We start from the raw sequence: 25,470 nt of genomic DNA, 5'->3' as shown, positions 1-25,470 counted from the left end.
GCAGAGCTGTAGCTCAAGAGCCTCACACCACCTGGATAAGCAGCCCCTGTGAATGTGTGGGGAGGCTTTTACCTGATGGAGACACCAGAATCTGGAGCAACACACAAGATGCTGGAGGAACAGGGTCAGGCAGCATCCGTGGAGGGAAATGAACAGTCAACGTTTCGGGTCGAGACCCTTCATCCGGACTGAAAGATATGAGGGGAAGGGTTGGGGCAAGAGCCGGCAAGCGATAGGTGGATCCAGGTGAGGGGGGGTGATGGGCAGAGGGAGGAGGGAAGGGTGGGAATAGTGGCAGAGGGCTCTGGTAGGAGAGGAGGGAAATGGACAGTTGACGTTTCGGGTTGAGACCCTCCTCTGTGTCTCCACTCTGTTCTGACAGGAGAGGAAGGTGGAGCATGGAACCAAACAAGGGAGGTGAGGTGGGGGGACTCAGTGGGAGGGGGGTGTGGGTGATAGGCAGATGGAATGGGTGGGGAGGGGAAAGTGAGGGGGGCTGGGGGGGAGGAGGAGGAACTGGGTGGATCAGGAGGAGAGAGAAAAGGGATGGAGGGCGAGCGGGTTGCCTGATGTTGGAGAATTCAATGGTTGTAGCTGCCCAGGTGGACTATGAGGTGCGCTTCTTCAGTTGTGTTTTACCAACTGCTGGGCAATGATCTGGTGTCATCAACAGTTTAACATTTCAGTCAGCGTTCCACAGATACACCCAACAATCGCTAGTGTGTAGCAACACACAACGGCCGCACCAGCACGGCGCGCGCGCGCACACACACGGCCGCACAGCAAGGCGCCGCGGCGAGCACACACAGCGCCGCACCAGCACGGCGCCTGCCGCTGCGCACCACACTCCGCGCCGCACCAGCACGGCGCGCGCGCGCACACACACGGCCGCACCAGCACGGCGCGCTCGCGCGCACACACAGCGCCGCACCAGCACGGCGCGCGCGCGCACACACACGGCCGCACCAGCAAGGCGCGCGCGCGCACACAGCGCCGCACCAGCACGGCGCGCGCGCGCTCACACAGCGCCGCACCAGCAAGGCGCGCGCGCGCTCACACAGCGCCGCACCAGCAAGGCGCGCGCGCGCTCACACAGCGCCGCACCAGCACGGCGCCGCGGCGCGCTCACACAGCGCCGCACCAGCAAGGCGCGCGCGCGCTCACACAGCGCCGCACCAGCAAGGCGCGCGCGCGCTCACACAGCGCCGCACCAGCAAGGCGCGCGCGCGCTCACACAGCCGCACCAGCAAGGCGCGCTCACACAGCCGCACCAGCAAGGCGCGCACACACAGCCGCACCAGCAAGGCGCGCACACACAGCCGCACCAGCAAGGCGCGCACACACAGCCGCACCAGCAAGGCGTGCACACACACACACAGCCGCACCAGCAAGGTGTGCACACACACACACAGCCGCACCAGCAAGGTGTGCACACACACCTGGGACAATCCCCCCCTCACCTCTCATGGCGTCTGCCAGCTGGAGGCGATGGTGCTGCAGGAAGCGAGCGGTCAGACCGCAGCCCTGGAGTCGGAGTGTGCGCAGCACGGGACAGGCAGCAATCAGCTCAGCCACCGACTGCGAGCTGCCTTCACCCAGGGGGTTGAGATTCAGGTTCAGCTCCTGCAGACTCTGCAATACAGGGAGAGACCGTTCAACGTCACCGTAAGCAACTCTCGACATCTTGGCCAGACCTCGGGGAGCGCCGCAGGAAGAGCAGCAGGGAGGGAGCACCGTGGGAGGGGCAGAGGGAGCGCCGGGGGGGGTGGGCGCCACGGGAGGGAGTGCCGGGGGGCAGGGAGCGGCGGTATTGAGGGAGTGTCTCACTGTGGGAGGAGCAGCAGGGAGGGAGCATCACACTGTGCGCCAACGTAACTAAAGGCAGATTAGCTGCTTCTTATCACATGGCCCTGTGGGATCTTGCTGTGTGTACTGGCAGCGTCCTCTACATTACGCCAGTGACCAATGGCCAGAGATGAAGAAGTCTGCTGTGATATCACAGGTGTACAGCTGGAGTTACTGACAGACCAGTGCTAACCATGTTAATCGTTCATCCGCGCCCCCCCACAGTACCCAGAGTCCAGCCCTGTTCTAATCTCCCCCCCAACCCTCACTCCTCAGTCCCAGATAAGGGAGCAGTTCCTTTTCCCAAGTGTTGGGGAAAACACTTTCCCTTCTACACTTGAGGTTTGCGAACATTGTACTCAGCTACCGATCACTGCACACACTGCCCAATCCTACAACAGGTCTTTCTTCACTCCCCGTGCCCACAGCTTGGACAAGGATGGTCATGTTGACACATTACTAGTGGGCCAGTACAGAACACTCGTCAGTGCCACATCCAACAGGACTGGACAGATCACATACAGGCAAGAAGTTCCCAGTGGCTGGGGAGTCCAGGACCAAGGGTCAGAGTCTAGGGATAAGGGTCAGCCACGTAAGCAGTGAGATCAGCACAAATCTCTTCTCCCAGAGGGTGATGAACCTTTGGATTTCTCTACCACAGAAAGCAGTTGGCACCAAATCATTAAATATAGAACACAGAACAGTGCAGCACAGAAACAGGCCCTTCAGTCCACCATGTCTGTGCCGAACACGATGCCAAATTAAACTAAATCTCTCCTGCCTGCACATGATCCATATCCCTCCATTCCCTGCATATTCATGTGTCTGTCTAACAGCCTCTTAAATGTATCTGCTTCCACCACCACCCCTGGCAGCCTGTTCCAGGCTCCCACCACTCTCTGTGTAAAAAAACTTTCACCACATCTCCTTTAAACTCCCCACCCCCCCCACCTTAAATGCACGCCCTCTGGTATTTATCTACCTGCACACAGTCTGTATCCCTCCAATCCCTGCATGTTCACGTGCCTGCCTAAATGCCCCTTGAACACACATATATAAACACAACATATCTAAGGAGAAGTTGGACACTGCTCTTACATCTGGCTGGAGGGATCGTGGGATACAGGAGACAGCAGGAACGGAGGGTGGGATCTGGATGACCAGCTATGATCCTATTATGATTCCATGAAATGGTGGGGCAGATAAAAAGTAATGGCCTTCCCTGGGTCCTATTCAATACTCACCCCCCAAGGGTCAGTGTCCTCCCCTAGGTTCCCCCTCTCCTCCTCATGGGGTTCAGAGTCCATCGCTGGGTCCTATCTCCCCTCGCACACCCGTGGTTCAGTGTCCTCCCCGGGTCCCCCCTCCTGTTCAGTGTCCTCCCCTGGGTCCCCCCTCCTCTCCCCCTGGGGTTCAGTGTCCTCCCTTGGGTCCTAACTCCCCTCCCCTGGAGTAACGTGGTGGCAGCGAGGACCCAGCAGTCGCTCACCTGGAAGGGGGCGTCGCCAGGACGCCGAGCTCCCTCGCTGAGCTTCCTCAGTCCTTGGCCTGTGATCTGATTGGAGGAGATGTCGAGCACGGTCAGGTTGGGCATGGTCAAAAGGGTCCCCAGCAGCTCCTCGGCGGCGGAGTCGGTGAGGCGGTTGGCGGACAGCCGCAGCTCCCGGGTGGCGGTGTGGAGCCGGAGAGCCCGCAGGACGGGGGTCAGGCGCTCGGGGCTCAGCGACAGGCTGCACAGGCGGAAGTACGTGCTGTTCTGCTGCGCCTCGCATGCCCTCAACACCAGGCCGTCCTCAGCTGGAGGGAGACAGAAACATCAACAACCACTGCATTTACATGGCGCCTCGGATGCAACCAATGGTCAATGCACTTTCCTGTTCACCCCATGTACCGGACATGGACCTGCTGGCATTTAGGAAGGGAATTCCAGAACCCAGGCCCCGACATGTTACTGGAGAAGTGGGCAGGTGATACCATGACAACAGGTGATAGGGCATGTTGCCATGGGGTCGTTTGTAACAGGATATAGATGGACTGAGTGGGCAAAAGTACGGCAAATGTTGTTTAATGTTGGGGAATGTGAGGTCATGCCCTTCGGTAGGAGGAATCCCAAGGCAGATTATCTGAAGCAGAGGGGGACAGCAAACGAGCGCAGTAGTCAGGTTTATTGTCACGTGCACGTCCGGTGAGGTACAGGTACAATGAAAAACTGAAAAAGTACAGAGGGATCGCAGTGTGCTTGTGCGTGAATCAGGCCCAGCAAGTAGTGAGGAAGGCCGATGGCACCTTGGCCTTTATGGCAAGGGGGTTGGAGCTTAGAAATGGGAAAGTTTTATTACAGGAGAAACAAAGGACTGCAGATGCTGGAATCTAGATGAAAAACATAATGATGCTGGAGGAGCTCAGCAGGCCAGGCAACATCTGTGGAGAAAAGCAGGCGGTCAACGTTTTGGGTCAGGACCCTTCCTCAGGACTGAAGGTAGGAAAAGGGGAAGCCCAATATATAGGAGGGAAAAGCAGAGCAGTGATAGGTGGACAAAAGAGGGGAGGCGGGGTGGGCACAGGGTGGTGATAGGTAGATGCGGGGGAGGAGGGGAGAGCAGATCCACCAGGGGGTGGGTCAGAGGTAAGGAGAGAGAGGGGAAAAAAGGTAGACAAAAAGACACTAGGAAAGGGAAGAAGAGAAGATGCATGGTGGGGGGGATGTTGTGGGGAAGGGGGTGGGGATTAACCAAAGTGGGAGAATTCAATGTTCATGCCATTAGGCTGCAAGGTTCCAGGATGGAAAATGAGGTGCTGTTCCTCCAGTTTACAATTGGAATTCTGCTGGCAGTGGAGGAGGCCGAGGACTGACCCATATCAGTGATAGTGTGGGAGGGGGAGTTGGTGACTGGCAACGGGGAGATGCAGGTCACGGTTTATTACAATTGGATGGGGTGTTGTTGAGGTCACACCATGCACAGGCTGGTCATCTTATTTGAGAGGATACAGTAGCAGTGGGGACAATCCCAAAGAGATTCACCAGGATAACTCCCAGGCGAAAAGTTAGATCTATGTTATCTGGAGTTTAGAAGATAATAAGATTTATTGAAACATATCAGATCCTGAGGGGAGATGACAGGGGAGATGTGGAGAAGTTTCCACCAGTGGAAGAGTCTTGAATGAGGGGACAGAGTTATAAGATTAGGGGGTGGTCATTTAAAACTCCTTGACTTTAGCATAGCCTTGAGAGGGATAGGAGCAGATGATATGGGAAAGTATTTAACTAGGGGAGGGGAATTAGGCAGGAACTTGGGAGTGTAAATTGGGAACAGATGTTCTTGGGGAAGTGCACAGCAGAAATATGGAGGTTGTTTAGGGAGTACTTGCATGAGGTTCTGGATAGGTTTGTCCCATTGAGGCAGGTAAGGATGGTAGAGTGAAGGAACCGTGGTTGACACGAGATGTAGAATATCTTGTCAAGAGGAAGAAAGAAGCTTACCTAAGGTTTAGAAAGCAAGGATCAGACAGGGCTCTGGAGAGTTACAAGGTAGCCAGGAGGGAACTTAAGAATGGACTTAAAGAGAGCTAGAAGGGGGCATGAGAAGGTCTTGGTGAGTAGGATCAAGGAAAACCCCAAGGCGTTCTACTCGTACATGAAGAACAGGAGGATGACTAGAGTGAGGGTTGGATCAACTAGGGATAGAGGAGGAAACATGTGCCTCTGAGGTAGGGGAGGTCTGTAACAAATACTTTGCTACAGTATTCATCAGTGAGAGAGACCTTGACGTTTGTGAGGATGGTGTACGACAGGCTGATATGCTAGGGCATGTTGACGTGAGGAAAGAGGATGTGTTGGAACTTCTGAAAAACATTAGGATAGATAAGTCACTGGGGCCAGACAGGATATATCCAAGGTTATTAAGGGAAGCGAGGGAAGAGATTATGGCAATGATCTTTGCATCCTCACTGGCCAGAGGAGTAGTGCCAGATGATTGGAGGGTGTCAGATGTTGTTCCTTTGTTTAAGAAAGGGAGTAGGGATAACCCTGGGAATTACAGACCAATGAGTCTTACTTCAGAGGTGGGCAAATTAATGGAGAAGATTCTGAGAGACAGGATTTATGGGCATTTGGAGAAGCATAGGCTGATTATGGACAGTCAGCATAGCTTTGTGAGGGGCAGGACGTGCCTCACGAGCCTGATTGAATTCTTTGAGGATGTGACAAAGCACATTGATGAAGGTAGAGCAGTGCATGTGGTGTACATGGATTTTAGTAAGGTTCCTCATGGAAGGATCATTCAGAAGGTCAGGAGATATGGGATCCAGGGAAACTTGGCTGTGTGGATTCAGAATTGGATCGCTCATAGAAGACAGAGGGTGGTGGTACATGGAGCGTATTCTGCCTAGAGGTCAGTGACCAGTGGTGTTCCACAGGGATCTGTTCTGGGACCCGGCTCTTTGTGATTTTTATAAATTACTTGGATGAGGATGTGGAAGGCTGAGTTAGTAAGGTTGCTGATGATACAAAGGTTGGTGGTGTTGTGGATAGTGTAGAAGGTTGCTGTAGATTATAACAGGATATTGATAAAATGCAGACCTGGGCTGAGAAGCGGCAGATGGAGTTCAACCTGGAAAAGTGTGAAGTGATACATGTTGGAAGATCGCATTTGAAGGCAGAATACAAGGTTAATGGCAGGACTCTTGGTATGTAGGGACAGAAGGATCTTGGGGTCCATGTCCATAGATCATTCAAAGTTGCTGCGCAGGTTGATAGGGTGGTTAAGGTGGCGTATGGTGTGTGGGCCTTCATTAGTCAGGGTATTGAGTTCAAGAGCCGCGAGGTAATGTTGCAGCTCTATAGAACTCTGGTTAGACCACACGGAGTATTGTGTTCAGTTCTGGTCACCTTGTTATAGGAAGGATGTGGAAGCTTTAGAGAGGGTGCAGAGGAGATTTACCAGGATGCTGCCTGGATTGGAGACCATGTCTTATGAGGATAGGTTGAGTGAGTTAGGGCTTTTCTCTTGGAGAGGAGGAGGATGAGAGGCGACTTGATAGAGGTGTACAAGATGATGAGGCATAGAGCGAGTGGACAGTCAGGGCGACAATGGCTAACACGAGGGGGCATAATTTTAAGGTGATTGGAGGAAGGTATAAGGGGGATGTCAGGGATAAATTTATTTATTTATTTTTTTTACATAGAGTGGTGGGTGCGTGGAACGTACTGCCGGCAGAGGTTGTGGGGGCAGATACATTAGGGACATTTAAGAGACTCTTAGACAGACACATGAATGATAGAGAAATGGAGGGCTATGTGGGAGGGAAGGGTTAGATGGATCTTAGAGCAGGATAAAATGTCGGTACAACATCGTGGTCCGAAGGGTCTGTACTGTGCTGTAGTGTTCTATAAAATGGAGGTGTGTAGGCACTTCTCACAGAGATAGTGAATCCCTGGAATTTTCTACCCTAGGGATTGTGGAGACTAGATCATGGGGGGATTTAAGGAGGAAGGAGATATTTTGTATAAGGATCAGGAATAGACCGCTATGGGGAACTGGAACAGGAGGCCGGCAGAGATCAGCCATGATCAGATTGAGTGGCTGAGTAGCCTACTCCTATCTGGCAGGGGAATAAAACGATGGGATTGTGGAGGAGGAGAGGGACTTTATTCCCTGGAATGTAGGAGATGGAGGGATGACCTGACAGAGGTACACAAGGTCATGAGGGGCATAGACAGGGTGAAAGCATAGTCTTTTTCCCCGGGAGGGGCTGGTAAAAACAAGAGGGCATAGGTTTAAGATCAGTGGAGAGATTTAAAAGGGACATCAGGGACAGCTTCTTCACGCAGAGGGTGGTGCGTATTTGGAATGAGCTGCCAGAAACAGTGGCTGAGGCGGGCACATTAGCAACATTTGAAAGCCATCTAGATAAGTACATGGATAGGAGAGGTTTAGAGGGCTCTGGGCCAAATGCAGGCAAATGGGACGAGCTCGCTGGGCAACACAGTTGGCATGGACGAGTTAGGCCAAAGGGCCTGTTTCCATGCTGTAGGACTGCAGTAATCACAGAGGACTGCAGGAGATTCTGAGAAGAGCTTGAAGATCTACAAGTGGTGAAGTCATTCAGCTGATGACTCTCCTTACCCAGTCCCAGGCTCTGACAGGCTTTCCTGTATCTGTCGGCAAGGGGAGGCAGGTCCCAGGACACCACGTCAGCCAGCACCTGAAAACCAATCACAGTGTACGAGAGTGGGTGAGACCATTGGTTCAACCTCAGCAATGCACACTGAGTGCACTGGATGTGCACTGCCCAAGGAACAGGTCCATCCACCCCTCCCTGCAGTCAGACATGGCACCAAGAACCAGCAACCCCGGGAAGCTCCACAACCTTCGATGAGTTTGTGGGTGACACCAACATTGGTGGTGTGGTGGACAGCGAAGGCGGTTGCCTAAGGTTACAGCAAGATCTAGAGCAAATGGGGAAGTGGGCAAAGGAATAGCCGGTGGAAATACCCAGCAGCCAAGGTAGAAGGTGCGGAGGGAGAGACAGAGTTAATGTTTCAGGTGGGTAAAGTTAGAAGTTAAATGCGTCAAGTTGCAGAGACCCTAGGGAGTGTCTGTGATTTTTATTGATGCCCCATTGAAAGCATTGTACCTGGATGCTTCACGGCTTGGTATGGCAACTGCTCTGCCCACGACCGCGAGAAATTGCAGAGAGCTGTGGACATCATGGAAACCAGACTCCGTCTACACTTCCCACTGCCTCAGGAAAGCAGCCAACATAATCAAAGACCCCACCCACCCCGGGCATTCTCCCTTCTCCCCCCTCCCATTGGGCAGAATATACAAAAGCTTGAGAACACGTACCACCAGGCTCAAGGACAGCTTCTATTCCGCTGTTATAAGACTCTTATACGATGAAGATGACCTCTTGATCTCCCAACCTACCTCGTTGTGGCCCTTGCACTTTATTTATCTGCCTGCACTGCACTTTCCCTGTAACTGTAACACCATGTTCTTCATTCTGTTTTCCTTCTGTACTACCTCAATGTATTTATGTACGGAATGATCTGTCTGGATGGCACGCAAAAGCTTCTCACTGTATCTCGGTACACGTGACAGTAACAAACCAATTACCAGTTACAGAGTGGAGGTGGAGGGAGACCGAATGGTACAAAAGGCAATGTTGCCAGCTGAGAGGGTGGTGTGAAGGCCTGTAAACCGCAGCCGGTCTGTCTAAAGGGTGAGGGAAGGGAAGAGTCAGACACGGAGCATGAGGCTGCGAGCAGTGCAGAAACTGGCAGGAAAAGTAATGAAATGTTCCAGTTCTGTATGAGTGCAGGAAGCAGCACCAATGCAGTCTCCGAAGTAGCAGAGAAAGAGTTGAGGAAAGGACCAGAGTAAGACTGGACCCAGAATGGTTCCATGTAGACCACAAAGAGATGGGCTTGGCTTGGCCCCCATTGGCTCCCTTCACCTGCATTTACTTCCTCCAACTTACAGACGTTGCTCAACGGGAGGATGGGTGTAGGCAGGGGAAAGAGAGCGGTGGAGGGGAGGGGACTGCTTGGGACCTGGTTCAAGGAAAAGGTGAAGGGCCCTCAAACTATCAAAGAGAGAAGTGTCAGGGTTATAAGTGGGAGGGATTAGACCAGGGGAGAAGGGATGGAGTCACGACAGGAAGAAATAACTTCTGCAGGGCAAGAGTGTCTAAACAATGGTCAGGCCAGACTGTCCTGCCTGTGGATCTTGGGCAGAAGTGGGGCTTAAGGCTGCAGAGGGAAGATCTCCTAAGGATTAGACGTCAGTGACTGGGAGGTAATGATGTTCGGTGGTGGGTTGGTGGTCCAGAGGGAGATGTATGAGTGAGAGCTGACTGGTGCCCGTGAGGTAGAACTACAAGCATGTCCTGGTCAGTAGGGTTGGTGACAATGTTGGGTTGGGCTGTGGGTAGGGGAGTGCTGCAGGTTTGGAGGGGGTGGAGAGTGTTAGAGTGAAGAAACAGAGTGATGATCGATGCCATGCTGCCAGTCAGTAATAAATAGAGGGAAAGGGACCATAGAGGGAGATCCAGGCCTGGCTATTCTGTACTTTAAATGTGCTGTCCCTGCCTTGCGAGTGTGATGGGACGGTGTGGAGGGAGCTTCACTCTGTGCCTGACCCCGGGAGTGTGTGATGGGACAGTGTGGAGGGAGCTTCACTCTGCATCTGACCCCGGGAGCGTGTGATGGGACAGTGTGGAGGGAGCTTCACTCTGCATCTGACCCCGGGAGCGTGTGATGGGACAGTGTGGAGGGAGCTTCACTCTGTTGAGATGAGATCCTGGACCTTACCTCCTCATTGCTCTGCAGAACATGGATGATGGGATCCTGTGGGTCAAGCAGCGCTCCTTCCTTTTTCAGGGTGAGCTTGGGCCGTAGCCCACATGACTGGTAGTAGCGCTGGGTCGCTTGGTCTGCCAGCCACGACACCGTGTGTACCTCACTGTTGCTGCAGAGGAGAGGGGACAGGTTACACTCCCATCCCAGGTCAGAGAGATCTGACAGCCGATTCTACACCTTCCACAGGCTTGTGCCCCCCACTGCTCTGCCTTCTGAAGGAGCTGGGACAGGTATCCGCTGCTCTCCATCCTACCTCCCCAGCACAGGACCTTTGTACACATGGAGCCCTGATCCACTGGCTACAGGAGCATCATGTCATTGAGGGACTGAGTTATAGGGAGAGGTTGGACAGGCTGGGACTTTATTCCTTGGAGCGTAGGAGAAAGAGGGGTGACCTTATCGAGGTGTATAAAATCACGTAGGGTATAGATAGAGTGAATGCACTCGGTCTTTTTCCCCAGTGTTGGGGAATCAAGAACTAGAGGGCATAGTTTTAAGATGAGAGGGGAGAGATCTAATAGATACCACCCTTTGTGTAAAACAAAAAGTTCCTATGTGGAACGAGCTGCCAGAGGAAGTGGTTGGGGCAGGTACAATAACAACTTTTAAAAGACAGTTGGACAGGTACATGGATTAGAAATGTTTAGAAGGTTATGGGCCAAATGGGACTAGTTTGGATGGGGTATCTTGGTCGGCATGGACCAGTTGGGACGAAGGGCCTGTTTCCATGATGTACGACTCTGTGACTCTCTCAGTGCCTAACCCACTGCCCAAGGTTGTTGTGCAGATGGTTTGAAACATAATCGGTTTGCTTGCAAATTTAGAAGCAGGTATTTGGAGCAGGAACCCGCCCATCTTTCATCGGGAGCATGGCCACTCTACCTTAGCTCCATGTTTTCTGTACTAGGAAGAGGGAGACAGGTGCACTAGGAAAATCTCTTTAATATCCAGAAATCTAGCGACCTCTGATTGAACTCAGTGACTGAGCCTCCACAACCCACTGGGGGAGAGAATTCCAAAGATTCGCCACTCTCTGAAGTTTCTCCCCATCTCAGACCTGAACGGCTATCCGTTATTCCGAAACCGTGACCCTGGTCCTAGACTCCTCGGCCAGGGGAAATCATGGTCCCTGCATCCAGCCTGTTGAGTCCTGCAAGAGCTGTGTGCAGTTTCAGGATAGGAGATTTAGGAGCAGCAACAGTGGTGCAGTGGGTAGAGCCACTGCCTCACAGCTCTAGAGACCTGGGTTCGATCCCAACCTCTGCCACTGTCTGTGGAGTTTGCACATTCTCCCTGTGAATGCATGTTTCCCCCGAGTGCTCCGGTTTCCTCCTACATCCCAAAGACGTGCAGGTTGGTGGGTTAACTGCCTGCTGTAAATTGTCCCTAGTGTGTAGGCGAGGGGTGGAATCTGGGGGGGGGGGGGGGGGGCAGGGCAAGTGGGAATGTGGGGAGAATAAAATGGGATTAGTATAAATGGGTGGTTGATGGGCTGAAGGGCCTGTTTCCATGCTGTCTCTCTCTGTGACTCCATTACTGAGGGGCCAGTCACAGGGTTAACTGCAGGGCCCAGATGGGGAAGGATAACAGGACTCGCTCTAACACTGGGGACTTTCCTGTGGGGGAAGATAATCACAGTCCAGTTCCAGCTTACATAACACAGACGATGCTGGAAATACTCAGCTGGTCAGGCAGCATCTGTGGAAGTGACCTTACTGAGGTACATATATAAAAATCATGAGGGGTATAGATAAGGTGTACGGTCACAGTCTCTTTCCCCAGGGTAGAGGAGTCTAAAACTAGAGGGCACAGGTTTAAGGTGAGAGGGGAAAGATTTAAAGGGACAACTTCTTCAGGCAGAGGGTGGTGGGTATGTGGAACAAGCTGCCAGAGGAGGTGGTAGAGGCGGGTACAATAACATTTAAAAGACATTTGGACAGGTACATGGATATGCAGAGGTTTATAGGGATATGGGCCAAATGCGGGCAAATGGGACTGGCTTAAGTGGGCACCTTGGTTGGCACAGACAGGTTGGGCCAAAGGGCCTGTTTCCGTGTTGTGTGACTCTCAATGGCCAAAAGCCAGCAGTGGAAGTCAAGGATGTACAGGGTTCCACGTCCACTGATCACTGCCAGATGCAGAGAAGCTTGATGTGCTGGGCCTGTGTCAGTGTGGTACAGCTCCAGGACACGCTGGCCTCTACATCGAGGGGGTTGGAGTGTAAAAGGTCCTGTGGGAGGGGTGGCACTGAGGGAGCACCGTGCTGTCGAATGAGTCCTTCCCAGCTGGGATCATGTCCCCATAAAATCATTAAAGGGCAGCCTTGTGCTTGGTCTCTGCTTCCTGCTCTCCAACTCCCCCAGGCCCTTCATTTCCCCTCTCATCATAGAACAGTACAGCACAGAACAGGCCCTTCAGCCCACAACGTTGTGCCGACATAGCTAATCCCTCCTACCTACAGATTGCCCATATCCCTCCATTTTCCTCTCATTCATGTGCCCATCCAAGCCCCTCTTAAAAGCCCCCAATGAATTTGCCTCCACCACCCTATCAGGCAACGCATTCCAGGCATTCACCACTCTCAGTAAAAAAAAAATACCCCTCACATCTGTTCTGAACCTACCCCCCCTCTCACCTTGAATGCATGCCCTCTGGTATTGGATCTCTCAGTAATGGGAAAAAGATATTGCTTGTCCACCCTATCTATGCTCCTCATAATTTTATACACTTCCAACAGATACACTGCCGCTCCAGAGAAAAGAGCCCAGGTTTGTCCAGCCTCTCCTGATAGCACATGCCCTCTAAACAGGCAGCATCCTGGTAAACCTCCTCTGCACCCTCTCTAAAGCCTCAACATCCTTCCTATAGTGAGGTGACCAGAATTGCACACAATACTCTAAATGCTGCCTAACCAGAGTTCTGTAGAGATGCATCATTATTTCTTGACTCCTGTACTCAATACCTTGATTAATGAAAGCAAGCATTCCATAAGCCTTCTTAACCACCCTATCTATCATCCCACTGCTCCGAAAGCACATCGCTGTTTCTCCTGGGAGTGAGCTCTCCATTCCCTCCCATCCCTCCCCAATCCCTCTGGGAGTGTGCTCCCCATTCCCACCCTACCCCAATACCTCCGGGTGCGAGTTCCCCATTACCTCCCATTTCCCCAATCCCCCGGGAGCAGGCTCCCTGTTCCCCTAAGCACACAGCTGGGTTTGTTGGTGGCATCTCCTTTCATCCCTCGTAGAAACATCTATTCCCCAAAAACCTTTCCAGATTTATGTCCCAAGCGGTCCTCTCTCCTGGGAGTACGCGCCGAGCACCTTGTGGATTTGTCTGTTCATTGACCGCGAGAGGGTCCAGTTCAGTTAACTATGATCTCTCTCCTATCTGTGGGTCCCCAGCCCCTCCTGAACGCCGCACAATAATCCATCTACATACCTGTGTGGTACTGGGATCAGGAAGGTGCTCTCTTGGACCTTGACCCTCACTCTGATGGATGGAGGCACTGGCGTGTTGACAGACTGTGGAACCGATGGAGCTGAACTCTAGGGAGAGACCGAGATCGGAGGGTTAGTGATCGGAGACCTGGTAACTACTGAGTTACTGGAGCAGGTCGGTGGGTCAGTGACCGGAGACCTGGTAACTACTGAATTACTGGGGCAGGTCAGTGGGTCAGTGACCGGAGACCCGGTAACTACTGAATTACTGGAGCAGGTCAGTGGGTCAGACCGGAGACCTGGTAACTACTGAATTACTGGGGCAGGTCAGTGACTGAAGACCCGGTAACTACTGAATTACTGGGGCAGGTCGGTGGGTCAGAGATCGGTGACCTGGTAACCTCTGAGTTACTGTGGCAGGCGGGAGGAGTCTAACGGAGAAGATAGTGACAGAGCACCCTGTCGGGGGTGGGGGAGGCTGCAGGAAGGGTGGGGATGGTGCGGAGGGAGGGGATCAAGGAGAGCAGACACGTGTGTTACCGAGGAGCTGGGAGGGGCCGCTGCTGTACAGCTGAGCTCAGGGGTGCGTCCGGCAGACGTGCCCGAGGAGGCCCCTGCACTGCTGGCGAATCTTCCCGTTCTCCCGACCACCGTCCTCTCCACAATCCGGGTCATCCGCATCTGCCGCGGCCTCTTCCTCTGCAGGGCAGGTCTGTCGCCGGAGCCCGGGGCTGCAGGTGATGCGGGCCGATCCCCGGAGAGCTCGTCTCCGCTGGCAGAGTCTGACTCCACCGGGGCGGGGGCTCCAGCTGCCCTGCCGTGCTCCCGCGGCCTCTTCCTCCGCCGGGTAGTGCCCAGGTCGTCCTCCAGCCAGTCCTCCCCCGGGTACTCGGCCTCGGGGATCAGTGCGGACCTGGGGACAGAGGCCGCTGGGACGGGGGTCGGCTCTGCCGCGGCCTGGGACAGGAGCCGAGACTTGGCGCTCCCCAAGCCCCTCATCGCCGCCTGGTAGGTGCACGCCGTGGCACCTGGAACGTCAGGGTCCCTCTCCCGCTCCAGACCAGCCGCACCCCAGACGCTCGCCTCTTCCCTATCGACGGCCCGGTCGCCCTCAGCAGCTCCAGGGTCACCCGGTGACCTCTGACCCGCTGCCCTCTGTCGCATCCTCACTGGGCGGAACCGCTCCATGGGATCCTCCTCCTCCTCCTCCGACGAGGACCCCTCCTCGCTGACGGCTGACCGACCCACTCGGTTTCGAGTGGTCACCTGGGTGCTGCAGGCCAGGGGGGTCCCTGCGTGACGGGGTTTCTCCTCAGCCCCCCACTGCTGGTGCCCTGGGGTGCCGCGGTGATGGGTCAGTGTGTCCATGCTCAAGCCCGATCTGACTCTCCCTGCCCCTCGTGGCTCCTCCCTGCACCTTGTGCTGCCTGCTCCCTGGGCAGCAGGCTGGGACACCAGTGGCTTGCTCCACTGAGAGCTCTCCGAGTCAAACAGATCGCTCTTTCGGAAGTCCTGCACGGGCTGGGTGCCTGTGGGGGAAGCAGTAAACCAGATCAAAATCTCCCACACATTCAGAGTGAAGCTCCCTCCACACCGTCCCATCACACACTCCCGGGGTCAGACACAGGGTGAAGCTCCCTCCGCACCGTCCCATCACACACTCCCGGGGTCAGACACAGGGTGAAGCTCCCTCCGCACCGTCCCATCACACACTCCCGGGGTCAGACACAGGGTGAAGCTCCCTCCGCACCGTCCCATCACACACTCCCGGGGTCAGACACAGGGTGAAGCTCCCTCCGCACCGTCCCATCACACACTCCCGGGGTCAGACACAGGGTGAAGCTCCCTCCGCACCGTCCCATCACACACTCCCGGGGTCAGACACAGGGTGAAGCTCCCTCCGCACCGTCCCATCACACACTCCCGGGGTCAGACACAGGGTGAAGCTCCCTCCGCACCGTCCCATCACACACTCCCGGGGTCAGACACAGGGTGAAGCTCCCTCCGCACCGTCCCATCACACACTCCCGGGGTCAGACACAGGGTGAAGCTCCCTCTGTATCGTCCCATCACACACTCCCGGGGTTAGACATGGAGTGAAGCTCCCTCCACACCGTCCTGTCACATGATCATACTCATTGGACAGAGACACCAGGGGTTAGAAGGTCCCAACAGTGACGAGTTGAGGGATGGACATACACTGCTGATGGATTCCCTTATCTTTGTGACCTTTCTGCAGTGAGTTGGTCCCCAGTAAGTGGTCATTCACCCTCATCAATTCCCTGGACCGAGCACTGCCCACACCAACGTGACGGAGAGGGAGTCAAGCCCACCAGTCAGGGCTGGAGCCGTACGAGGTGAGGCCGTGAACTTACGCTGAGGCTCGCCTCTGGCGAGGGCTCCCGTCAGCAGCCTCTCCAGGCGTCTGCACTGCTGCCTGGTCTCCTGGTCGAGGTGTCTGCGGTAGACATGCTCCCACTCACGCAGACCCTCGAGGGGCGTCTGGCCCTGAGGATCAAAGAGAAGAACGGCACCCAGTGAGGGAAACGCTCACACCCAGGGGAGTGGCAGAGACACAGGGGTGACACCGGAGGTGGGTGCACAGCACAACTGTCACTTTTCCCGAATTCCCTCACTAGTCCCACAATAACTTAGCGGTCAGGCCGAACATTGTGTGCAGTTCTGGTCGCCCCGTTACAGGAATGATGTGGGAGCTTTGGAGAGGGTGTAGGAGAGGTTCACCAGGATGCTGCCTTGATTAGAGGGCGTGAGCTATAAGGAGAGGTTGGACGAACTTGGGTTGTTTTCTCTGGAGCGGCGGAGGCTGAGGGGAGACCTGATAGAGGTTTATAAGATTAAGCAAGGCATAGATAGGGTAGACAGTTGGTATCTTTTTTCCAGGGTCGAAATGTCTAACACTAAAGGGCATGCATTTAAGGTGAAAGGGGGGAAGTTTAAAGGAGATGTGTGGGGCAAGTTTTATTTTATTTTTTCATACACACAGAGAGTGGTGGGTGCCTGGAACGGCTGCCAGGGGTGGGGATGGAGGTCGATACGATAGTGGTGGTGAAGAGGTTGTTAGACTGACACATGAATACGCAGGGAATGGAGGGATGTGGACCACGTGCAGGCAGAAGGGTTTAATTCGACATCGTGTTTGCCACAGACATGCTGGGCCGTGTTCTGTGTACAAGACAGTTCGATGTTCTAATAACTGGAGATCAAAGGCAAGGGAGAATGGAGAAACCGGGACAACACTGTGAACCCACCAAGCTGGCCTTCAGGGATTCCTGGCGCCAGGAACAGACCAGGCTGGAGCCTCTCCTGATGGGAGTTTGACACTTCACCTCCCAGCTCCCCCCTGCCCACCCGGATACCCTCCGACATCTCCTCCAGCATCGTCCACCCCACCCATTGTTCAACCTCCACCTCCCCCATACCCCCTCCCTCACCGACCACGTTCCCGACCCCAGCGTTCCTGACCTCCCACACCGACCCCGGCGTTCCTGACCCTCTCCCACACCAACCCCGGCATTCCCGACCCTCTCCCACACCGACCCCGGCATTCCCGACCCTCTCCCACACCGACCCCGGCATTCCCGACCCTGTCCCTCACCAACCCCAATGTTCTGGACCCTCTCCCTCACCGACCCCGATGTTCCAGACCCTCTCCCTCACTGACCTGGGCGTTCCGGACCGTCACCGACGCTCCCTTCTCGATCAGCAGCTCTGCGACATTGAAGTTGCCACAGGCAATGGCATCATGCAGTGGGGTGATCCCCTCACAGTGCGGCCCTCCCGCGTCGTTGATGTTCGCCCGGTGATCCAGGAGGAATCGGACGATCTCTGGGAAACACGCACAGTCCAGCATCAGCTGCAGGAGTGCCAGCCCTCGCCCTGCCAACCCCCACACTCGCTCTCGCTCTCCAAGCCCAGCCACACTCATACACAAGAACTTTCCCCCTGTCCCTCTCCCACTTCCCCTCCAGCTGGAATCTCTCTCCACCCCCTGAATCCCACTGGTGGCCCAGTGGTGCAGCTGAAACAGAGGTCGGCCTCACGGCTCCGGAGACCTGGGTTCGATCCTGACCTCGGGTGCTGTGTGTGGAGTTTGCACGTTCTCCCTGTGACTGTGGGATTCCCCCGGGTGCTCCGGTTTCCTCCCACATCCCAACGGTGTGCGGGGTCGGTGGGTTAATTGCCCGCTGTAAATTACCCCCAGTGTAGAGGTGAGGGGTCGAATCTGCGGGAGTTGTGGGAATATGGGGAGAATGAAATGGGATTAGTGTAAATGGGTGGTTGATGGCCGGTGCAGACTCAATGGGCCAAAGGGCCTGTTCCCCTGCTGCACCACTTTATGACCTGGTGTCATTACAGCAGGCATGGGCTTGATGGGCCAAATGTCCTCCTCTATTCGATAATGTTCCTGCTCCACTCTCAGTTCCCTCCAGTTTGACTCACGATCTGACTATCGGATTGTGTGCTCCTGCTGCCCATAGTACCCCTGCCCCCAGCCGTCTCTCACCCCCCGTCATCACCTGGCACATGATTCATGCACCCACCCCCTCTCCGAGGTCTGCTGTGCCCACAGAACGACTGTGAAGATGAATCCAGGAGATACACTGGGACGTTGCCTGGGACAGAGCAGTTGAGTTATGGGGAGACACTGGGTCTGTTCTCCCTGGGGCAGAGGGGGTTAAGAGGGGACATGATTGAGGTACATAATCAGAATAGATAGGGTTGGCTGCAGGAAACTTTTCCCCTTATCAGAGATAGAAGACATATGTTTAGGGTAAAGGATTTAGAGGAGGTTCTTCTTCACCCAGAGAGTGGTGAGTACCTGGAACGCACTGCCTGAGAGAGTGCTGGAAGCAGAGTCACTGACAGCATTTAGGAAGTGACCCACACTGCAAGGACTGCAGCAGTTCACGAAGGCAGCTTCACCACCACCTTCTCAGGGGCAGTTAGGGATGGGCAGTTAATTGCTGGCTCAGCCTACATCCCTCGAATGAACTTAAAAGTGTCTAGACGAGCACGAATTGCCCCAATATAGAAAGGGGGCTGTGGACTAAGCACTGGGAGGTGGGATTAATACAGATGGGTGCCCATTGGGTGGTGTGGACGAGATGGGCCGAATGGGCTGTTTCCATGCTGGACGACTCTGTGACCACAGAGCGAGGGATCTTGCCCAGTGTTAGTTGAGACTCACCTAGGTGCCCGTGGTTACATGCCTCATGGAGCGGTGTCCAGCCACAGTAATCTCGGGGGTTCAAGGGGTGCCCCTGGAACAGGAGAAGATCAGTGAGTAATGGGAAACACAAGACAGACATCTTCAGTGCCGACAGTCCCAAGTGTGTGAGCCATTCCTCTCCGTTACACGCCGACTGCCCATCTGGACCCCATCAGGGAGCCGGAGAGTGAGGGAAGGGAAATTCACACCCTCTGGGACACCCAGGACCACTCTTACCCCAGCCCCGCCCTTGCACTTTATTTGTCTACCTGCACTGCACTGTTTCTATAACTGCAGCACTACATTCTGCGTTCTGTACTACCTTGATGTACTTATGTAAATTATTGGTTTATTATTGTCACGTGTACTGAGGTACAGTGAAAAACTGTGTTTTGCATGCCATCCATACAGATCATTTCATCACATCAGTGCATTGAGGTAGTACAGGGTAAAATAACAGAATGCAGAATGTAGTGTTAAGAGTTACAGAGCAAGTGCAGTACAGGCAGACAGTAAGGTGCAAGGCCATAACGAGGTAGATTATGAGGTCAAGGGTCCATCTTTAATTTAATTCTGTTTTCCTTTGTACTACCTCGATGTACTTATGTATGTACAGAATGATCTGTCTGGATGGCACGCAGACAAAAGCCTTTCACTGCACCTCGGTCCACGTGACAATAATAAACCAGTACTGATAACCACCCGCTTCTGCCCAACACACCCCAATCTCTGGCTCCCCTTGCCCTGACACCAGTACTCTGCCCCTGCCACCCAGGCTTTATTGGTTTATTACTGCCACATATACAGAGGTACAGTGAAAAAACTTTGTTCTTGGACTCCCAACACCCATCGCACCCCCCTCCCCTCATTCTTGGCTGGACCCCTCGACCTCCACCACCCACCTAACCCAGCCCAATCTGATGAAAGGTCACCAGGCTGAAGCGCCAACCATTCCTCTGCGGCTGCTGTCTGGCCTGCTGGCTACTTCCAGTGGTCTGCAGGAGGACAGGGAGCTGGCTTCAGTGTGGCTGGTGCAGACTGAGGGGCCGGTACCGTGCCCAGATCTGATCCCTGATACAAGGGGCCATTGCATCACAGCTTCCCTGGCCCAAACACCCAGGACTGAAAGCCCACCCACCAGAGAACCAACAACCCCAGTACTTCACCTTCTCCACCAGACACTGGACGTGTTTCAGGTTCCCCTCGATGCAGGCTCGGTGTAACACCGTCTCCCCCTTCTCGTTCCTGCGGTTCCACTGCGGACAACAACACACCCGTCAGCTGTCAGCAGGAACGGACACGTTGATCAGACACTCTCAGAAGCATCATAACACAGAGTTTAGAGCTGCTGTAATATATGACACTAAATAACATCAACGTATATTTAATGTAACAAAGCTTTCCAAAGACGTTCGAGCAAAAAAATACTCAATGAGCTGGGTTTTAAGTGGGGTGGAAAGACGGGTTTTGGGGGGAATTCAGGGCTGAGGGTGCAGTGATTGTATTATAAACATAGAAAAACTACAGCACAATTCAGGCCCTTCGGCCCACAAAGCTGTGCCGAACATGTCCCTTCCCTAGAAATTACTAGGCCTACACATAGCCCTCTACTTTACTCTGCTCCATGTACCTATCTAAGTCTTTTGAAAGACCCTATCGTATCCGCCTCCACCACCGTTTCTGGCAGCCCATTCCACGCACTCACCACTCTCTGAGTAAAAAAACTTACCCCTGACATCTCCTCTATATCTACTCCCCAGCACCTTAAACCTATGTCCTCTTGTGGCCACCAATTCAGCCCTGGGGAAAAGCCTCTGACTATCTACCCTATCAATACCTCTCATCATCTTATACACCTCTATCAGGTCCCGCCTCATCCTCCGTCTCTCCAAGGACAAAAGGCCGAGTTCCCTCAGCCTGCTTTCATAAGGCATGCTCCGCATCCCAGGCAGCATCCTTGTAAATCTCCTCTGCACCCTCTCTATGGCTTCCACATCCTTCCTGTAGTGAGGCAACCAGAACTGAGCACAGTACTCCAAGTGGGGTCTGACCAGGGTCCTATATAGCTGCAACAATACCTCTCGGCTCCTAAATTCAATTCCCCGATTGATGAAGGACAAGACACCATATACCTTCTTAACCACAGAGTCAACCTGCGCAGCCGCTTTGAGCGTCCTATGGACTCGGACCCCAGGATCCCTCTGATCCTCCACACTACCGAGAGTCCTACCATTAAGACTATATTCCGCCAACATATTTGACCTACCAAAATGAACCACTTCACACTTATCTGGGTTGAACTGCATCTGCCACTTCTCAGCCCAACTCTGCATCCTACCTATGTCCCTCTGTAACCTCTGACAGCCCTCCAAACTATCCACAACACCCCCAACCTTCGTGTCATCCGCAAACTTACTAACCCACCCCTCCACTTCCTCATCCAGGTCGTTTATAAAAATCACAAAGAGTAAGGGTCCCAGTACAGATCCCTGAGGTACACCACTGGTCACCGACCTCCACTCAGAATACGACCCTTCAACAACCACTCCTTGCCTTCTGTGGGCCAGCCAGTTCTGGATCCACACTGCAATGTCCCCTTGGATCCCATGTCTCCTCACCTTCTCCATAAGCCTTGTATGGGGTACCTTATCAAACGCCTTGCTGAAATCCATATACACTACATCTACTACTCTCCCTTCATCGATGTGCTTAGTCACATCCTCAAAAAATTCAATCAGGCTCGTAAGGCAGGACCTGCCCTTGACAAAGCCATGCTGACTATTCCTAATCATATTATACCTCTCCAAACGTTCATAAATCCTGCCTCTCAGGATCTTTTCCATCAGCTTACCAACCACTGAGGTAAGACTCACCGGTCTATATTTCCCTGGGCTATCCCTACTCCCTTTCTTGAATAAGGGAACAACACTCACAACCCTCCAATCTTCTGGAACCTCTCCTGTCTCCATCGACGACGCAAAGATCATCGTCAGAGGCTCCGCAATCTCCTCCCTCGCCTCCCACAGCAACCTGGGGTACATCTCATCCGGTCCCGGCAACTTATCTAACTTGATGCTTTCCAAAGGTTTCAGCACCACCTCTTTCTTAATATCTACATGCTCAAGCTTTTCAGGTCGCTGCAAGTCCCCACTACAATCCCCCAGATCCTTTTCCATAGTGAATACTGACGTAAAGTATTCATTAAGTATCTCTGCTATTTCTTCCGGATCCATACACACTTTCCCACTGCTGCACTTGATAGGCCCTATCCTTTCGCATCTCATCCTCTTACTCTTCACATACTTGTAGAACACCTTGGGGTTTTCCTTAATCCTGCCCGCCAAGGCCTTCTCATGTCCCCTTCTGGCTCTCCTAATCTCTTTCTTGTTCCTTCCTTTTAGCCTTGTACTCCTCCAGATCTCTAACATTACCTAGCTCTCTGTACCTTTTGTAAGCTTTTCTTTTCCTTTTGACTAGATTTATTATAGCCTTCGTACATCACGGTTCCTGTATCCTATCATGACTCCCCTGTCTCATTGGAACATGTCTATGCAGAGCTCCACACAAATACTCCCTGAATATTTGCCATATTTCTTCTGTACTTTTCCCTGAGAACATCTGTTCCCAATTTAATCTTCCAATTTCCTGCCTGAGAGCCTCATAATTCCCTTTACTTCAAGTAAATGTCTTTCTAGTCTGTCTGTTCCTATCCCTCTCCAGTGCTAACGTAAAGGAGATAGAATTATTATCACTATCTCCAAAATGCTCACCCACTGAGAGATCTGACACCTGACCAGGTTCATTTCCCAATACCAAATCAAGCACAGCCTCTCCTCTTGTAGGTCTATCTACATACTATGTCAAGAACCCTTCCTGAACACACCTAACAAACTCCACCCCGTCTAAACCCCTCACTGTCTGGAGATGCCAATCGATGTTTGGGAAATTAAAATCCCCCATCACACCTTTCTAGGATCTGCTTCCCTATCTGCTCCTCAATAACCTTGTCACTATTGGACGGCCTATAAAAAACACCCAGTAAAGTTATCAACCCCTTCCTGTTCCTAACCTCCACATACAGATACTCCGTTGACAATGGGGATGACAATTTGGGGACGGCGAGGAGGCCAGAATTATGCAGGGAGTCTGCTGTGTTGCAGAGCTGGAGGTGACGAGAGGCAAGGAGGGACGTGGCCTCAGAGATTCGAAACCAAAGAGGAGAATTTACATCTCATTATTCATATGTGGACGAGCTGGAATTATTTACAACACCAAGAAGGTTGGAACATTCACTTGGAGTTGTCCTCCCCAGGGACAGGGCAGCTCGGGAGTCCAGGGCAATGGGTATCTGCCACCCACTGCGAGGGGCTCACAGGCAGTGATTCATGGCTGATAACAGTGAGGATTCACCTTACTGGTTCCAGGAACAGCGGGGTTTGCCGTACGAGGAGAGATCTCGTTGAAACTAACAACATTTTCTTACAGGGGTCACAAGGTTGGATGCAAGTTGGGTGTTTCCTTTTGACTGAGGAGCCTAGGACCAGGGGACACCATGTCAGAATAAGGAGTAGACCACTTAGGTTTGGGATGAGAACATAAGAAATAGCAGCAGGAGTAGACCATCTGGCCCGTCGATCCTGCTCCGCCACTCAATAAGATCATGGCCGATCTGGCCGTGAACTCAGCTCCACCTATCTGCCTTTCCCCCCCATAAGAGTTTCTTGACTCAGATGGTGGCATACGTTTAGAATTCTCTTCCCGGAGGGCTCTGGAGGATCGGTAGTTCATTCAAAACAGAGGTCGGGACTCAAGGCATAGGAGGGAAATGGCACTGAGGAGTAGCAAACTCAAGGGATCAAATGGCCTATTCCTGCTTCTATTTCTTGTGTGTGTGTATGTCAACCAGTGAACCAGCTGCACAAGAAGGCAGAGGAGGCTTTATAATTACTCACTCGATTTATCTTCCTCCGTCCTGGGACAGATTTATCATAACCTTCCAGGTCATTGTCATCTAAAGAGAAAACACAGCTGAGAAATCCACTCCGTCCTCCTCCCCCACCTGCCCGTCATCCCATCCCCTCCCCACTCGGCTCCACCTATCACCCACCAGCCTCTGTCCCACCTCCAAATCTTTCCTGTTCCTTCTCAGTCCTGATGTAGGGTTTCACCTCATTCTAGATGCTGGAGGAACTCAGTGGGTCAGGCAGCATCTATGGAGGGAAATGGACTGTCAATGTTTTGTGTTGATATCAATCCAGGTGAAGGGTCTCAACCGGAAACGTCGACTGTCCATCTCCCTCCACAGATGCTGCCTGACCCGCTGAGTTCCTCCAGCATCTCGTTTGTTGCTCTAGATTCCGGCATCTGCAGTCTCTGTGTCTCCATCTTCCAGCACTGTGTCTGCTGTTCTAGATTCCAGCATCTGCAGACTCTTTTGTCTTCCAAGTCCTCCTGCCTGGGTTCCTAAACTTTACACACTTCAGACGAGTCTCCTGTCTCCTTTGTTCCAGAGGAAACAACACGAGGACAGGCTCTCCTCAGAAACACATCTCTGGCCCCAACAACATCCGGATAAATCCCCTCCGCACTGCCAATCCCACTTTATCTAGTAGCGCTGTGGGAACACCTTCAGCACAAGGTCACTGCCACCTTGTGAAAGGCACTGATGCTTCAATAAACACTGGCCCTGCAGGTGGAGCCCACATCCCATCACTCCACACTGAATAAAAATACTTGTCCTTCACAGATGCATCCATCTGGATGCATAACGATTTGGTATGGCAACTGCTCTGCCCAAGACTGCAAAAAACTGCAGAGTTGTGAACACAGCCCAGTCCATCGAGCCTCCCCTCCACTGACTCCGTCTACACTTCCCACCACCTCGGGAAAGCAGGCAACATAATTAAAGACCCCACCCACCCCAGACATTCTCTCTTCTCCCCTCTCCCATCAGGTAGAAGAGACAAAAGCCTGAGAACACGCACCACCAGGCTCAAGGACAGCTTCTATCCCACTGTTATCAGATTCTTGAACTGACTTCTTATACATTAAAAGACGAACTCTTGATCTGCCACTCTGCCTTGTTGTGGCCCTTGCACTTTACTTGTCTACCTGCACTGCACTCTCTCTGTAACACTTTATCCTGCATTCTGGTTTTTTTTACTACCTTGATGTACTTATGTTTGGAATGACCTGTCTGATGGGCACACAAAACACACCTTCTCACTGTATCTCGTAACATGACAATAAGAAACCAGTACCAATACACAAGGGAAACACATCCTGTCCTACACACCTTCTGTACAGTGAATCAATCCCATGCACACATACTGGGAAAGAACCAGAATCCAGCCAGAGGAGAGGGGTGTCCTGTACGCACATCAGAACCAGGCCACCTACACGTACCACTCTCGGAGAGCTCCAGCTCACTGTCCTCCAGGGGCTCACTGTTCTCCACCTCATCCGCCTCGCTCTCGTCTCCGCTCTCGCTGCCCTGCGACAGTTCCTGAAGCCGGGCCAGGGTGATGTCCGCCTCAGGGTGCCTGTTCCTCTGCTGCACAGAGTGAAGGAGCTTCATCGACCGGGCCTGTGGA

General features: G+C 53.2%; 1 protein-coding gene across 1 annotated transcript in view; it reads right to left on the bottom strand.

Annotated features, from left to right (window-relative positions):
* Window positions 1-25,470, bottom strand: part of tonsl (tonsoku-like, DNA repair protein) — a 48,058-nt gene that overhangs the window by 3,357 nt on the left and 19,231 nt on the right. The window contains exons 11-22 of the mRNA XM_052016461.1: window positions 25,283-25,463; window positions 23,830-23,888; window positions 20,044-20,133; window positions 18,857-18,929; window positions 17,330-17,493; window positions 16,023-16,155; window positions 14,188-15,176; window positions 13,649-13,755; window positions 10,160-10,316; window positions 7,971-8,049; window positions 3,335-3,642; window positions 1,461-1,632 (exon numbers count right to left, since the gene is read on the bottom strand). Of these exons, the coding sequence (XP_051872421.1) occupies window positions 1,461-1,632; window positions 3,335-3,642; window positions 7,971-8,049; window positions 10,160-10,316; window positions 13,649-13,755; window positions 14,188-15,176; window positions 16,023-16,155; window positions 17,330-17,493; window positions 18,857-18,929; window positions 20,044-20,133; window positions 23,830-23,888; window positions 25,283-25,463 (2,512 nt within the window). The remainder of the gene's footprint in view (window positions 1-1,460; window positions 1,633-3,334; window positions 3,643-7,970; window positions 8,050-10,159; window positions 10,317-13,648; window positions 13,756-14,187; window positions 15,177-16,022; window positions 16,156-17,329; window positions 17,494-18,856; window positions 18,930-20,043; window positions 20,134-23,829; window positions 23,889-25,282; window positions 25,464-25,470) is intronic.

This window comes from Pristis pectinata, chromosome 5 (assembly GCF_009764475.1).
Source record: "Pristis pectinata isolate sPriPec2 chromosome 5, sPriPec2.1.pri, whole genome shotgun sequence".
Lineage (NCBI taxonomy): Eukaryota > Metazoa > Chordata > Chondrichthyes > Rhinopristiformes > Pristidae > Pristis > Pristis pectinata.
Note: the sequence above shows the minus strand (reverse complement) of the source record. Positions and strands in the feature narration are given on the sequence as shown.